The sequence below is a fragment of the Acinonyx jubatus genome, chromosome F2 (assembly GCF_027475565.1).
Source record: "Acinonyx jubatus isolate Ajub_Pintada_27869175 chromosome F2, VMU_Ajub_asm_v1.0, whole genome shotgun sequence".
NCBI classification, from domain to species: Eukaryota; Metazoa; Chordata; class Mammalia; order Carnivora; family Felidae; genus Acinonyx; species Acinonyx jubatus.
The window spans coordinates 64,106,226-64,122,392 of NC_069394.1; the positions used below are offsets into that span (position 1 = coordinate 64,106,226).

At 36.8% G+C, this 16,167-nt stretch overlaps 1 protein-coding gene across 3 annotated transcripts in view; it reads right to left on the reverse strand.

Moving 5' to 3' along the window:
• Positions 1-16,167, reverse strand: part of PREX2 (phosphatidylinositol-3,4,5-trisphosphate dependent Rac exchange factor 2) — a 292,149-nt gene that overhangs the window by 198,693 nt on the left and 77,289 nt on the right. For all 3 annotated transcript variants that reach the window (XR_008292620.1, XR_008292621.1, XM_053208257.1), the window contains exons 5-6: positions 13,034-13,135; positions 9,252-9,413 (exon numbers count right to left, since the gene is read on the reverse strand). Coding sequence is in view for 1 of the 3 variants with exons in the window: in XM_053208257.1 (XP_053064232.1) it covers positions 9,252-9,413; positions 13,034-13,135 (264 nt within the window). In the remaining 2 variants the exon portion in view is untranslated. The remainder of the gene's footprint in view (positions 1-9,251; positions 9,414-13,033; positions 13,136-16,167) is intronic.

Below are 16,167 nucleotides of genomic sequence, written 5' to 3' on the forward strand. Positions count from 1 at the left end.
CCTGGAGCCTGCTTCAGATCTGTGTCTCCCTTCTCTCTCTGCCCCTCCTCCACTTGTGCTCTCTCTCTCTCTCTCTCTCTCTCTCTCTCTCAAAAATATATAAACATTAAAAAAAAGAATTAGTACAGTATCTGTACTAATCTTACCATCTTCTATCATAGTAATCTACTATCATCACATGAAATCTCTTCAGTGAATAATTACTTAATTCCCAGAGAATTGCTTATGTACTTAAAGGAATCTACGTCAAATGTATACATTTGTCTAACAAACTCATTCTAAAAGAAAGGTTTATAGCATTTCTCTTTATACCATCTGTATCTTAGATAATAAAAAAAAACCCTGATGCTCTTGATTTACCATGATTGAATCTGTGCATTATTTCTTTTTTTTTAATTTTTTAATGTTTTCTTTTACATTTGAGAGAGTAGGAGACAAAGACAGAGAGCAAGCAGGGGAGGTGCAGAGAGATGGAGACAGAATCTGAAGCAGGCTCCAGGCTCCGAGCTATCAGCACAGAGACTGATGTGGGGTTCAAACTCATGAGCAGTGAGATCATAACCTGAGCCAAAGTCAGATGCTTAACTGAGCCAATTAGGCGCCCCAAATCTGTGCATTATTTCTGTGACTATAGCAACTAGAAATCATTAAGAATTTTTCAACTACAGATACATACGATATTATCAATATTGAAGAAAATTTGGCCAAGTGTATATATACAGTCTCCTGTATAGTCATGATATGTTTCTCACTTCAAATCCATCCCACCTACAAGTAGACACTTAATATATGTCTCTTTTTAAAATGATGTGGCATTTTCCCCCTCACATACATGATAAATCTGCCTTTCTCTGTAGTAAAAAAAAAAATCTCATGACTTCACCTTTAAAGTAAATGAAATTTATGATATTTTGAAATTATGTGTAATTTTTTTTCATTTACCTAGAAATGCCAGGAGAGTTTCCGGGGTTAGGGATAAATAAGCCAAGCTACAAAACTCACAGGAGAAATTGAAATAAAGTACAGCTATGAGAATCAGACTAGGTAAGAGTGAAGAGCACAAGAGTCTATCAAAATGACAATGTCAGACAAGTGAACTAGAAAATAAAAAATGTGGAAGCAATAAAACAAGCCAGGCATATCGTCAGAAGAGAGCAAAGCCTCTAGGGCACTGATCTCAAATTTTAGAGTTTGGGGGACACACTTGATGGGCTTCTTAAAATCCTCAGGTTCCCTGGCACTACCCTCAGAGATTGAACCTGAGTGAATCTGGCGTGGGTCCCAAACCATTCCAACAAATGCTGACGCATGTGGTATTCTCTCAACACTCTAAGCAAAACTGCTTTGGAGGCTTTGAGTACCTGAGTCCAGGTGCTCAAGCGCACAGTATAGCAAGCCTGCTGACATGGAGATAAAGGTGAGCACAGGTCGCTGCCCAGGTCACAGTTACACCTGTGATGTATTTCATCACTGGTGAATATTCTTTATAAACCTGCATAATGTTACATGACCTGTTAGTATTTTATCTTTTATCTAGCATTACTGATGCCAATTTTTAAATCTAGATGTCTATTTTTTGACAAATCCATATTTAGTCATTAAACAGCCATGTACGATAAATGCTTTTCTCTAGATGAATGCTAAAGTCAGGTTTTCAACATTTCTACAACATGCCAGGCAATGTTTAGTTAAACACTTTTCTCCTGGTATCAATCTGTAGCAAGTTGGCTTCTCTGTTCCTGAAGTTTTACAAAGACAGAGAGAGAGAAAGAGAGAGAGAGAGAGAGAGAGAAGGGGAGAAGGGGAGAAGGGGAGGAAGGGAGGAAGGAGAAGGAATGAACGGGGAGGGAGGGTGGGAAAGATGTACACTTAATTAAATCAGCTTTGTACACTGTTTCATAGGTCATCATGTAGATGTTTGAAGGCAGAAAATTATTTTATTGTGAAAAAAAGCTGAAAAAGTCTAACTATAGAAATACTGTTACAAAGACTGAATTTCATGTGACTGTGAAAAAAGTACCACCCATGAAAATAAGCTACTTTAACAGTACAGTGCTATATCACAGTCATAAACTAATATTTGAGAGGTAAGGTGTAAAAGAATTATTTTTAAAAAGTAAGAGGGCTTGCATAAATCATTAATTTGAACTACTTTAAAGCCATTACACATATTATAATATGTATATGTAGAAATTAATGCAGACACTTTTAAATAATGTGTTTACCCATACTATTCAGAGTTCTGTTGTCTTAGCAATCCCTTAAAAAAAACTAACCAAAATAATGTACTTTTATCATCTAGATGATTTAGCGTTTTTAATGTGCATTTCCACTTAGGAAGCTACATTTGTCATGTAAAATCATGCTTTTGATGAATTGTGTCTATAGAATTAAATACAGCAAAACCCTAGCAATGAAGTTACATGGATGGTTCTAACCCTGACTGCTTTTATTAGATCAGGAAAGGAAAGGTGGCTGACGGTTCAAGGTGAGAAGTAGCCATAAATGAATAACTGTGACCAGGGGTGGGAGTCTACTCATCTCGTCCTTCTCATTCCAAAAGCTTCTCTCTTTCTACTCCAACCTGTGGTAACTTACCTCATCCTTTGTCCTTCACCATGGCCCCCAACAGTGCAAAGGTGAAATACAGTGAGGGAAGCCCACCCGCATCTGCCCTTAGACAAAAGAAACAGAACCTGCACTATGGAAACCCCTTCACAAAGACTGAATTTCAAATAACTCTACAGTGCTCAACTCTAATATGAGGAAGTAAAAACTCCCCCATGGTATACATTTGAGAACCATAAGCCAAAACTGGATGCTAAAGAGGATAAGAGATCATCAAAGTAGCATAAAAATGAAACAAATAACAGAACCAGGTCAGAATCACTGCCACTATCCAAAAGGGCCAAAAGTATTAAAAAATAGTGAGAAGCCACTGATAATGAATACATAACTATCATATAATTATATCTGCATTTAATTACCACCCAACCCACTATGGATCAGACACTGCCCTAGATGCTGGAAACTCAGAGCTTGAGACATGACCTCTGTTCCCAAGAAGTCCATATACTAGTAGAAGAAACAGATATGTAAACACAGAATTAAATGCAGTGTGATCACTGCAATCACCACACATTAATAAAATGCGAGTTGGTGTGAGTTAACAGTGATGATTATCAGGGAGAGCTGTATATTTATGATTATGTATGTTTATAATTAATTATATAGTTCATTCCATGTTGTGGTTTTAGGCTTCAATCATTCTTCAGTGTCAACTTGATGGAGTACACTATTTAAATACCACTTTCCAATATGGTGAAGAGATCAGTCTGAAACGGATAGAGCAAACAATGACCTAAGTCATTAAGAGCAGGACCTGGAGGCAGTCTGTGTCCGCAACATTGCTCACCAATGGCTCCCCTTCTCAACGTGTGTGCCTCATGGTACAAGAACCAGCAAGAAAATAATAACAATTCAGAATCTAATGTGTTAAAAGTTGAATAATTTTGATTCTACAATTTGAGGTATATAATCAGCTGTCAATTAGATAGCCAGCATACATGAAAAACTATTAAATGTCAAAGCACCATTAAAGAATTTGATGTGTAAATAGGATGAATTTTCATAGGTGGGCACTTGTTAGATGCCAAAGTATGCTTTCAGAAAATGACAAGAGCCAGAAAAGACAGAAGCATGTACATTTATTTTATGGCTCCTTTTCTAATTGCTAGTGTTTCTTCAAACACTAAAATCATGACTTATGAAACACTGCAATAATAAAACAATCCCTATCCTCTGAATAAACGCAATAAAAATATCATCACTAAACCATATCTGGACCATTTGAAAGCATAAATCTTCTCATGTTAACAAGTTCTCTTAATATGTTATATAAGGGTTCATTACTGATTCTTTGCAGCAATGAGGTGGCAAAAACCATTATAAAATGAAACTATTCATAATTATCTGACCCAATCATCGGCTCTCCCTGCTTAACACCACAGTCTACCTCATTCATCTTGTCAACTAAATGTTGAATGTCAGTATCAGAAAAACATAGACTGCAGAGAGAAGGGCATAAACTTAGCAAAGATGAAAGATGACAGGAGGGCTTGAAACTTCCCCAATCATATGCAAAGCACTGACAGATGATAATTTAGCAGAGCTAGACCCATTCATGGTGGAAGAAAAGAAAAGTGACAAGAATGACAACTAGATGGGTGTTTCAAAAGAGAATGGTTTCAACATCAAAGGAGTGTCTTGAGAAAATTAATGAAGCATTTGAATATTCTTTCAAAAACTCTTTTAAAAATACTAGAAAAGTTAAACATTAAGTGAAGACTATCACATCATGTTATCACATAATGTCATAAGATGTATTCCCCCACCCCTCAAGAGTCAGCATTTGATTCACTTTTCTGAGATACAGTTTATTAACTGAAGTTATTACCCAAATTATGTCATATATATTAGATAAAACAAATTAATAACATAAATTTTCATTTACCCAAAATGAAGTCCCAATCAGACGTCCTCCCCACTCCCACTTAGGAAATTCTGCTCCCCTTTCTACATAGATTCACTTTCAATGGTCTTTTTCCCAAACCACTTATCCTTAAGAATCAAGTCTGCTTCAAGACAGTAGACAAATGTGTATCCACTAAATCACCTTATGGAGAAGATGAAAGAAACAGGTCTCATCACAACCTCTGTTAGACTCACACTCATGAAATAAGAGAACATGACTTGAAGTCAATACACTGTCAGACACAAACTTAGTCAAATGTAAAGCAGCAACAGGTGATTTTAAAATGGTCTTGTACCATTATATTTCTCCACGTAAAAAGGTAATCAAGGTGTCAAATTTCTATTCTGATTGTTTTTACTTCTAAAACACAATAATTATTTTGATCTTATTTTTCCCAACACCTTCATATATTAATTCTCCCCCTTATCTTTTAATATATATTTTTTTCAAATTTAAGAGATCTATCCGAAACAGGCCTATGAAGAATGTAAAGCTAAACTACCAAATGACATAATGCTGATTGATACTCCCTTGTTGACAAAGTCCATTTTGACTCCAAAGATTACAGTGATCATTACACTATCAGTCAAAAAGCCCACCAACATCGAGAACGGTTCTGTTCTATGGAATGAATCAGTGACTGCTTAAACAGCTAATAAACTTCCTTCCCAACCACACTGATCACTGTCCTACAATTACTTTCAGTAGAATATCCTGTGGAATGTTTTGAATGTAGGATAAGACATAAAACTGAGATATAATAAATTATGCTAATAAAAGGCAATTAAATATGAACAATTAACCCACAGATCTTCTGTGGTGTCTGTCACTACATAAATGCTGACAAAACCTAATTTTTATAATCAATTTACTTAAAAATTTTTTAATGTTTATTTTTGACAAAAAGAGAGAGAGAGAGACTGTGTGTGTATGTGTGAGTGAGAGAGAGAGAAAGAGAGCAGGGTTGGGGCAAAGAGACAGGGGGACAGAAAATCCAAAGCAGGCTCTGCACTGACAGCAGCAAGCCAGATGTGGGGCTCAAATTTACGAAACCAGGAGATCATGACCTGAGCTGAAGTTGGATGCTCAGCAAACTGAGCCACCCAGGTGCCCCATACAATCAATTTATTTTTAAAGGGCAAGCAACCAACTTAATCTAGATAATAATTTTAATTTTTTAAAACAAATTTTGTGTAATGTTTAATTATTTTGAGAGAAGAGTGAGAGAGAGCACGAGCTGGGCAGAGACGGAGAGAGAAGGAGAGAGAGAATCCTAAACAGGCTCCACACTGTCAGCACAGAGCCCAACATGGGGCTCAATCCCATAAACTGTGAGATCATGACCTGAGCTACAATCAGGAGTCCGATGCTTAACCAACTGAGCCACCCAGGTGCCCCACAAATTAGCTACATTTTAATCTGATGGGTATAAATAATATTACATGGTGACAAGGAATATAGGCTTTAGAACCAGTCTGTTTATTTTCATACTAAACTTCGCCATCCGTTAGTCATAAGAACTTGAGTAAGTTATATAGCCCTCATTTTGAAAATCTGTGTAATGGGGATTATAATACCTCAGCAAACTATTTAAGACTCACCAAGATTGCATACAATGGAAGATCAGCATTTCCTCAAAAGTAAAGTGGGTGACTGGCAATCAAGGACCTCTGTCCTCACCTAAGCAAATTTAGCCAGACAAGTTAGAGGAATCCTAGATCTTGATCTTGAATCTTGAGTGACATAATATAAGGGTGGAAAAAATTATTAGAGCCTATCCATTTTAGCTAAGGCACTGAAGGTCCTGCCTGACAGCTCTGGCTACCTAGACACCCTTGAGAATATAGCTTTTCTTTTGATCCTGTGAATGACCCCATATCCTTTAAATTAATTTTTCTTTTAGTTTCTGTTGCTCGGAACTATCTAACCTTAACTGGAGTGATATAACACCTTCAGTAGACAGGTGCATATATTAGACAAACGGGAATTTCTCAAGGGTAAAACCCTACCACTGAACCAGAGCTTTAAAATACTACTTATTTGCATAGCATTTTACAGTAGTCAAAGTGCTTCCACTTATTTCATTGGACTCTTGCACTAACCCACACTGCACTAACCTCTCTCATGAGAGGTTTGATGCATTATCCCCAAACCAAGGGTTAGAGTCCAGTCTAACAGTGAACAACAACCAGGCCTTTTCACTGTGTCATCTGATTTGGGAGTCATAAATTTCAATCACTTATTTGCCTAACATAAAGGAATGTAATGATAATTTATAATGCAAAATACTAGATAGGCAAGATACCTGACAGATTTTACTATAAAAAGCCTTCATTTGATTAATGGGAAAATAAGACCCTGGAAAATTAAGTGACTTATTTGAAATAAATAATCCACCTCAAGTGGAAATAGTGCAAACTCATGGTGTATCAGACTCGGAGCCCATTCAAGAAATTTTGGTCACTGGAGAAAGAGTGGCATCTCTAAGGTGGTCCTAAAAGACCTGAGGAAGCTCAGGGAAGGAGCTGGACAGGTTTCCCAACTTCAGCTCAAGGCTCCTCACCTCAAAAGCTCTTTAAGGATCTCTGTGTTCTCTAGTTGACATGCCACCTGACATCTGCCCTTGGCCCTGTCCTAACCCCACTAGAGCCACTGGAAACAAACACAAAGCTGTCTGCAAGCTGAGCAGTAATCCTTGTTTGCAATTCAGAGAAAGCTCTTTAACCATTCCCCTTCCCTCCCAGAACCTGCATTCATCCTGCACAATTGTGTCCCTTTGTCCTGTGTTACCTTGGGAATCCTACCCACAGTTCCTCCTGAACTTCCCGGAAGGAACCAGACTTGAGTACTATGACACCTTTCCCACTCTCTCCGAGGTGGTGGACTGAGATGGGGAATCAGGTTCTGATCACAAGTTGCCAACCAGTTGGCTGTGCCTTCCTCCAACGTGCATTCCCTCAAGACCCCAAAACCTCCCAAAGCACCTATGGCTGTGTCTTACGCAATCATTTTCAAATCCTGCTCCAGTAGAATTTATGTTGCTGCCCTCTTAGGGACCCAACATTCGTATTATCTCCTCTGTGCGTGCTGGAACTGTAGTCATTTCTGATTTCCTGCAGCCTGTTTTCTGTCCTGATGCCCCATTTCCTTCTTACACTCCAACTGTTTGTTATAAATATAGCAAGGCTGGTGACACTGAGGCACCCACTGCTATGGGCTGTATATGACACATTATGGTCCACACATATTCTTCCTTTGAGCAACTTGCATGTTCAGTGCAAGAAATATCAATGCTTTTTCAGGAATCTCTTATTCCTGCAGTAGACTCAATTTTTAGGATATACATGAGGAGAGAAAAAATGACAGATTCCATTTCCCTAGAGTACCAAGAAGAATCTGTGAAGTTTTGTTTTGGTAAAAGGCCTGGCAAATAGCAATGAGAAACCCTCCAATTCAAAGCAAGTTCAGTTTTTCTTCCAATGCTCAATTGACAACAGAATGACAAAAGTAAACTTCAGTCCATTTTTCTCATCCCAGCAGGACAACCGCTCCCCAGGAAAGGAATTATCATCATGAATCAACACTAAAACACACAACCATTTTAATTGACTGAAATAAGTAGCATTCATGCTGACACGGGAGGTCACCCTGGACACTTGAAATGAAAGAATATAGATGAGGAGAAAGATTAAATCAGAGCTAGCATTTGAAAAGTTTCATGGTGAAAAGTGGATAAATAAGAGAATTCCCAGAGGTCACTGTTTGAGGCTTCCTGGCAAATCTGAATAGACATAATTTTAGATCTAAACGGAAATCAACATATTGAAGATACGAAACAAACCAGTCAATTATAAAGCCTTAAAGATAAAAAGCAATGTACTGAAATTTGTGTAATACAGTATTTGACTGGAAACATTTTAAATCTTCTTTATGCCTTTAAAAATTATACTAATTGCTTACTTTATAATAACAAACTATCCTAGTTGAAAGAAAGCTCATGCTCATCTCAATTAAGGCAATTTAAAGACAAAATTTTAGTTTATTCTTTATACGGCACTAAAGTAATACGGGGCTCCAACCCCATGAAATGATGGGGATTCAAAGTTACTATAGATGAAAACGTATTACAGATTCTGAATATCACTCTTTTGCCTTTTTATCATCTAAAAAAATCTTTCTCTAATTAATCATAAATCTGTAAAACTTTTTGTCTTCAGTGGACCTTAAAAATCACATAATAGTTCTTTCATTTTAGAAATGAGGAAATTCAAGTTTAGAGAGATTAAGTGGGCTTACAATGAAATCCATCACCATACACCTAATTTAGAATCTGAAAATAACAGTATCACAGAACACGTATGGAGCAGAACCCCCTTCTTAACTCTCTCCAGGATTCAAGCTATGTACTTGTTGGCCAAAGGCAGTCAGGAAAAAGGATAATCGAGATGCACAAATACTGAAATACCAAAGCTTATAACCCACACAGTGTTGGGTGGCTCTATCACAAAGCTTTCAGGCTGTCACTAAGTCAATTAACTGCCGCTTTATGGATATTTAAAAATAATAATGACAGCACTTTTCAGAAATGGTTACAGCCCTCTGGCATTATCTGTGAAAATGACCATTTATGGTTCAATCCAATGTCAACAATTCTATTCACAGCATTAAGACATAACAAAACTATTTTAAGCTCCATTGTTGAGTAGAGTGAATGTACCTCCCAGCCTTCAATGTGAGACTGCCACTCCTCCAAAACTTCTAACTTCTCCATCTGCCTCTTGGCCTCGTTTATGTTGGAACAGACGGCTTTCATGGCTTGGAGGGCTTCCATTACTGCTGCGTAGTCACTGTGTTTCCTTGGAGTCCGCTTCAGCAACTCCTGTTTATACACAAAAAACAAATCGCCCTTTGATCTTCTGCTTTCTGGTACAGCAGGTTCAGACTGACCAGGAAATGAAAACTGCAAAGATCGTGAGAGCCACTTTCAGAAGTGACATCACAAACTCCACCAGGATTAAGATCAAAAATAAAAGGTTGAGTCAATGAATGTGCATTACCCCTAATACACATTTGGCAGTGGTTTTAATTTTTTCCTTAAAATTATTGTCTTTAAAAACTAAATTAGACTTCTCGTTTCAAACTGTCAAATATCTCACTTGCAGCATGACATGTTGTTATAAGTTTGACCTCTGCTCCAACCAGAAATATAACTTTACATATTTTCCTCAAGTCTTTAACAGAATAGTAAGCCCAAAATTTCAAAAATAATTTAAATGCCTTATTTTCTAATAAATTTTTGAGAAGCTATAAAAACATGCTATACATAAAGCAAAAATTTTAAATAATGTCTTACACTCCAGCGAAATAAATGATGTGTAAATTCCACAATACTCCATCATTAAAGAGGAAATTTATGCTGTTTTCACCAATAACTTGGGTTCATTCTCTGTAATGAATGAATTGCCATATGCCTCTCGATAATTTTCTTTTTGTTTTTGTTTTTTGGGGTTTTTTTGGCATTTTATGGTTTTTTTCCATTCAGGATATCAGAACAAGAGTAATCTTTAATCTTTTAAATATATTAAAAGGTCTTGTTTGTTTTTTAGGAGCACAAAATTAAACATCTTCACCCACTGTCTAGACAGTTGTAACCACATTGCTTTTTAATTAGTCATTTGTTTCTTTACTACAGTTGCCATCATCATGTAACTAACTAACACAATTACAGAAATCCTAAGGCAAGTCTTTTAAAAGAATTATCTTAATTCTTAACATACAGTGGGAAAGTATGCAGTTGTTATATTCTCCCGGGGTCTGTTATTGTTGAAAATTTTGCCATAAACTTTGACCCTGCATTCAATATGTTCACACTCTGTTCTGCAAAGCTAGCACCAAAAGAATACACATTACATCACTCCCAAGACAAGATTTAAAAAGTTATGCTGGAACACAAATCCATGGAAGAGACATGCTGGCTTCTCTAGAAATTCTAAAGTGCAGAAGTATTTGTAAATTATGTGAAGTGGTCAAGTCAGTCCGCAGGCTATGATTTGGGGCCCCATGCAACTGTGCCCAATGAGTACCTGTGGAACTGAGAATTTAGATAATGTAAAATAGCAAGATGAATGACTAGTAATAATCTCTGTCAGTGACTTTCCATGAGCCTTGTGCTGATTTCAAGTTCCACAAATAAGACCAATATATCTTTTCTTTAACACACAGCCTAATCCCTAATGTCTTTCTGAGTAAATAAAATCATCCAAAATCAAAGAGATTATCAGCACAATAGTACAACAAAGAAAACCATCAACGCCAACAAACCTACTATACAAGTAAATAGTTCTTCACGTTTCTTTGCAAAGACAATCATCCAAAGGAGGGGAAACATGACATCTTTTCACTCCTTGAAGTTACCATGAGTTATTTATCTTCCTAAGCAAGGATGTGTCCATGATTCCATCTTTTGAGAGGTCAGATCAACCAACCCTAACCAGCAGCCATCCCTAACCAGAAGTGATTTAGAACAACTACTTGGCATGGCGTATTTCTCTTAATATCACTATCCCTTCTGACTCTTAAACAAATGCCTACGATTCCAAAGCCAGGTCCAGGGATAGCTGAAGTGATCTGGGTCACCACAATAGGCATCTAAAAGGACTCTCACAAAGATAAGTCACCTTTGCACCAATCCTCCCCCCTTCTGAGGACCACACCAAAGCTCTGCATAACTGGAGATCCCATGTTACCTTCTCTCTAGGGCTTCATTGAGCAACTTCAATTGACTTTGTTTTTCTATAAGGAGAAATTGTTTTCAAAGAAATTGTACACAAAACCCCAATTTATGCAACTAACAGAAGTTGTAGTTTAAAAAAAGTTATTTTTAGGGACACCAAGGTGGCTCAATTGGCTAAGCATCCAACTCTTGATTTTGGCTCAGGTCATGATCTCACAGTTTATGAGATCAAGCCCCACATTGGGCTCTACGCTGATGGCATGGAGCCTGCTTGGGATTCTCTCTCTCTCTCTCTCTCTCTCTCTCTCTCTCTCTCTCAAAATAAATAAATTTTAAAAAATCTATTTTTAGTTAAAATTCCTTACATTTATTTCTCAAAGAGTTAATCAATAAGAATACCAGTTAATATATGCATAGCATTTTGGAGTATTTTTAAAATTTAGATAGCAAGTAGTGATTAATATATTAAAATAAATCAGAAACAAATATATATGAGTAGTAATAGCTAATATATATGGAATACATACTGTGTTAAATGATTTGCCTAAAATAGTTCAATTATTGTTATTATGTAATCCCTTTTCGATATGCATATATATGTATACACAATATATGGATACACATATCCATATACACATTCTTGTAGATACATGCTATAATTTCATCATAATTATTCCTATTTCATAAATAAAAACCCAAGGCTTTAAGGTTAGATTATGTGTTCAGTACACAGCTAGTAAGCAGAATACTTAGGATTTGAACTCAGAACTCATGTGCTCAACCACCATCCCAAACTGCATCCTGATGTTGTAGTTGTAGTTCCTGATGTTGTAGCTCCAAAAGCATCATTTTCAGAATTGCCATACAAATCTATTCACATACTTTAATACCACAAATAATTAGGACATTATAGTATGTTTTTCAGAATAAAACTTTGGGTCATTATAATGAGGCAATGGACCTACAGCCATTAATGGGGCATGTCCTGTCTTCCAGAGGTAGTGTTTGCTTATCACTGTCATTCCTATCATTTATTGTCCCATGTGACCCACACCATTCCCTGTAATATAGATTTAAATATCAAGCTCTGAAATTATGTAACTTTGACTTTAACTTCATTAGTATCAAGAAGTCACCATTTTTAGGGACTATCAAATCATATGCCCACAGTGGATTTACTTAAGATAAAGAACCCTGTACATAAAGTGCTATATAAACTGGTCATAAGGTACTTAATGGATTATCTTGAAACTAACGCATTAACTCTAAATAAAACTCAAACAAATATATTTTCTACAAGGAGCAAAGTCTATAAAGTAGTCTACAAAGTCTCTTTTGCCAAAAGATCTGTTTCCTACTCCATATATATGTGACAAAATAGCCATTTTCCCCTAATAACTATGATCTGCCTTTTCTTTAGAAAGTCAGATTATTTAGGGGTGCCTGCATGGCTCAGTCAGTTGAGTGCCCAACTCTTGATTTTGGCTCAGGTCACGATCTTAGTTTTGAGATTGAGCCCCGTATTGGGCTCCACACTGGGCATGGAGCCTGTTTGAGATTCTCATTCTCTCTCTCTCTCTCTCTCTCTCTCTCTCTCTCTCCCTCCCTCTGCCCTTATCCCCCCACTCATGTGCTTGGTCTCAAAAAAAAAGAAAAAAGAAAACAAAACAAAAGTCAGATTATTTAAAAGAAAAACCTTTTAAATACCATCTGCAAAATATGCAGATACAAGGAAAATTCTACAGTGAAATTAACACATAAAATACCTTCAAAAGGAGAGGATACTTGCAAATTCTTTGTATCGGTGTTACTAAATATCCTTCCAGGGGAACATCTGTGTTCTTCCGTCCTCCGAGTAGCATACAGTTCTGAAGTGGAAATAAAAACAATTAATTACACTTTTTAAAGTCAAAGCTGTGACACGATCTTCTATCATAAAATTTTCTGCTGAAACTTTGTCAAAGCTTATCTCTACATAGCTTCTTTCTCAGAGATGAGCCCAGGCAATCACAAATAACATTTACAGAAGACAAAAACAAATACTTCACATTTCATATTGGTTATAGAAACCAAAATGTGTTTTGAATACATATCTTGGAAATTAATTTATATATATTTTTCTGAGTATGAAGTCTGAAGACAAATAGGATAGACATGGAGGAATGAAGGAATGGATGGATGGGTGAGTGGATGGGTGGATGAATGGATGGATGGAGGGATGAATGGATTGATGGGTGAATAAATAATAGGTAGACAGACACAAGTATACATAGAGATCAATGCTGCTTATAAAGGGAGTTGTGTTGTAGTTGAGTCATGGTGTGGTGTTGTGTTGTAAAGAGCAGGCCTAGAGACAATTGGGTTCTACACATGCTCTGCCACTGACTAGTGACGTAACTTGGGCTGATTTCAGAATGCTAGTTTTCCTGTCTGTAAACTTGGCATGTTTCAACCAGTGATTGCTAAGTCACTGTTAGCTATACTACCTCACCAATGACACTGGCCAGCCAGTCGCAGAGGAGGTCAGATATGATCTCCAGAGAGGCAAGAGGAATGGAGACATTCTCAAAATTAGCAATCAGAGAAAGATGAAAGGGAAGAGGAAATCAACTCTGATTTAAAAAAAAAAAAAAAGCCTATAGCCTCTTAAGCATCTGGTCTTTATTTAATGGTTTAAGTATCAATACCAAAAGAAAAAAAAAAAGATTTGAAATTGATGCCAAAACCTGTTTCTGCAGTGGCTATCAGAGTAACTGGCATAGAGAAAACAGGCATAAATATGTAATGAAGGGAGAAAAGGGCCCCTCAAATATCTATTATCATTTAGCTACCTTTATACTACCATTTTAAAACTACTGTCCTGTATTCATCGAGAAGACAGACCAAGTGCCAAGCAGGAAAGGATGAAAAGGAAAGACTGAGGGTAACAGCAGAATCCCCTGCCCGCTGTCGTGAACAACTTGGCTTTAGCTCCAATTTGTGTATTCAAGTCAGCACAACTAATGCCATGACTTTAACTTCCCCCAGACACTTAGAAGTCAGAATAGCAAATAAGTGTTCTGACTCAAGCATGCTCTTTGAGGGGCTTCATCCCCTATTACAATCAGTTTATCAAAATATTCTTTCCAACTCTGCATGACATTGTCCCCAGAGCAATTGTATGAAACACAACTATGTACATCTCACTAGATTTCCAGTGATGTCAGTATTCCAGTAGGAGTTAGCATTCCTATAAATGTGGCCACCCCCTTTTCCTAGCTCTGGGTTGAAGTACCTTAAGAAACTCATGACTGCCTAACGCACTTTTATTTCCTTGTCTATTTGTACTGTACGGATTAGGAACTGTCTTCATAATAGCAGGGGTTGGTTGCCACTTTAGACTGGCTTATGAAAGCCAGCTCTCTTCTAACATATACACAAAGAATGTCTCCTAAATGAGCTCCCAGAGATTTCCCTGATCATGAAAACTTACTGAGGTGGCAGCATATTCAAGTGCCCCAAATAATACTATCAACAAATCTGTAAACTCTTACCTGTTTTTCAAAGGATAATTACTATTATCCTCATTTTATGGATATGGAACATGACACCAGTGATGTAATGAATTTCCTAAAGTCATTCAGATAATTAGTGGCCACTCAGTGCCAGGGCAAGAATTATAAAAAAGTCAGGTTTCCTACCAGACTATGGCTGTAGAATCATCTAAAACCAGAACTCTTGAGAGTTTTCTGGTGTGGCTTGACACAATTCAAACAATAAACTAGACCAATGTGAACAGAGAGTCAACTGCGCTGAGAACAGAATGGATTTAGTAAGATAGCAGAGTTCTAACACTTTATAAAAAGCCCTAAGATTTCAGTGGCATAGGACTCCTAAAAAGAACGGCTAACTTATAAGACATAAAACTGGGTAGAGATATCAGCTGCACAGTCAAGAGTCACAAAACAGTCACAGGTTCTCAAATTAAATCAAGGAAAGTTACTAAAAACAAAACAAAAACAACCAACTTTAGGAAATAGACTTGATAAATTACGATTTGTGAGAACATATTGTTGTAAGAGCAATCACTTCCCTGCTAAAAAACTTAAAAAATGTAGTTTAAAAAAGCCAACAAAGGAAGTAAAACAGTATACCAAGGAAGGTAAAAGAGGAACAAAGGAACAATAACAGAACCACACATATAGAAAAAACAATAAAATGGTACATATCAACAAATAATATCAATAATTACACTGAAGGTCAATGAACTGAACATCTCCAATCAAAAGGCAGAGATCATCAGACTGGATAAAAAAGCAAGATCTGACCATATACTGTTTCTCAGAGGCATGTTTTTGATTTAAAGACACAAATATCTTGTTAAGTGAAATAACGGAAGAAGATATAACATACAAACAGTATGAGAGCTGTCATGGCTATAATAATATCAGGCAAAATAGATTTTAAGAAAAGAAATACCGCTAGGGACAAAGAAAAACATTTTATGATAAGTAGAAATACAAATGCAAGCACTTTAAATGAATACATATTTAAAAACAGGGCCCCAAAACATATAAAACAGAAACTGACATAATTGAAAGGAAAATAGACAATTTAATAATTATACCCGTAGATTTCAATATCCCACTCTCAGTAACTGACTGAACACCTAAAGGAAAGGACTACAAACATAAATGACCTAACATTTAAAATTTTTTTAATGTTTATTTATTTTTGAGAGTGGAAGAGAGACAAAGCATGAGTGGGGAGGAGCAGAGAAAGAGAGAGGCACAGAATCTGAAGCAGGCTCCAGGGTCTGTGCTGACAGCAGAGAGCCTGATGCGGGGCTCGAACTCATGAACCATGAGATCATGACCTGAGCCGAAGTTGGATGACACTTAACCGACTGAGTCACCCAGGC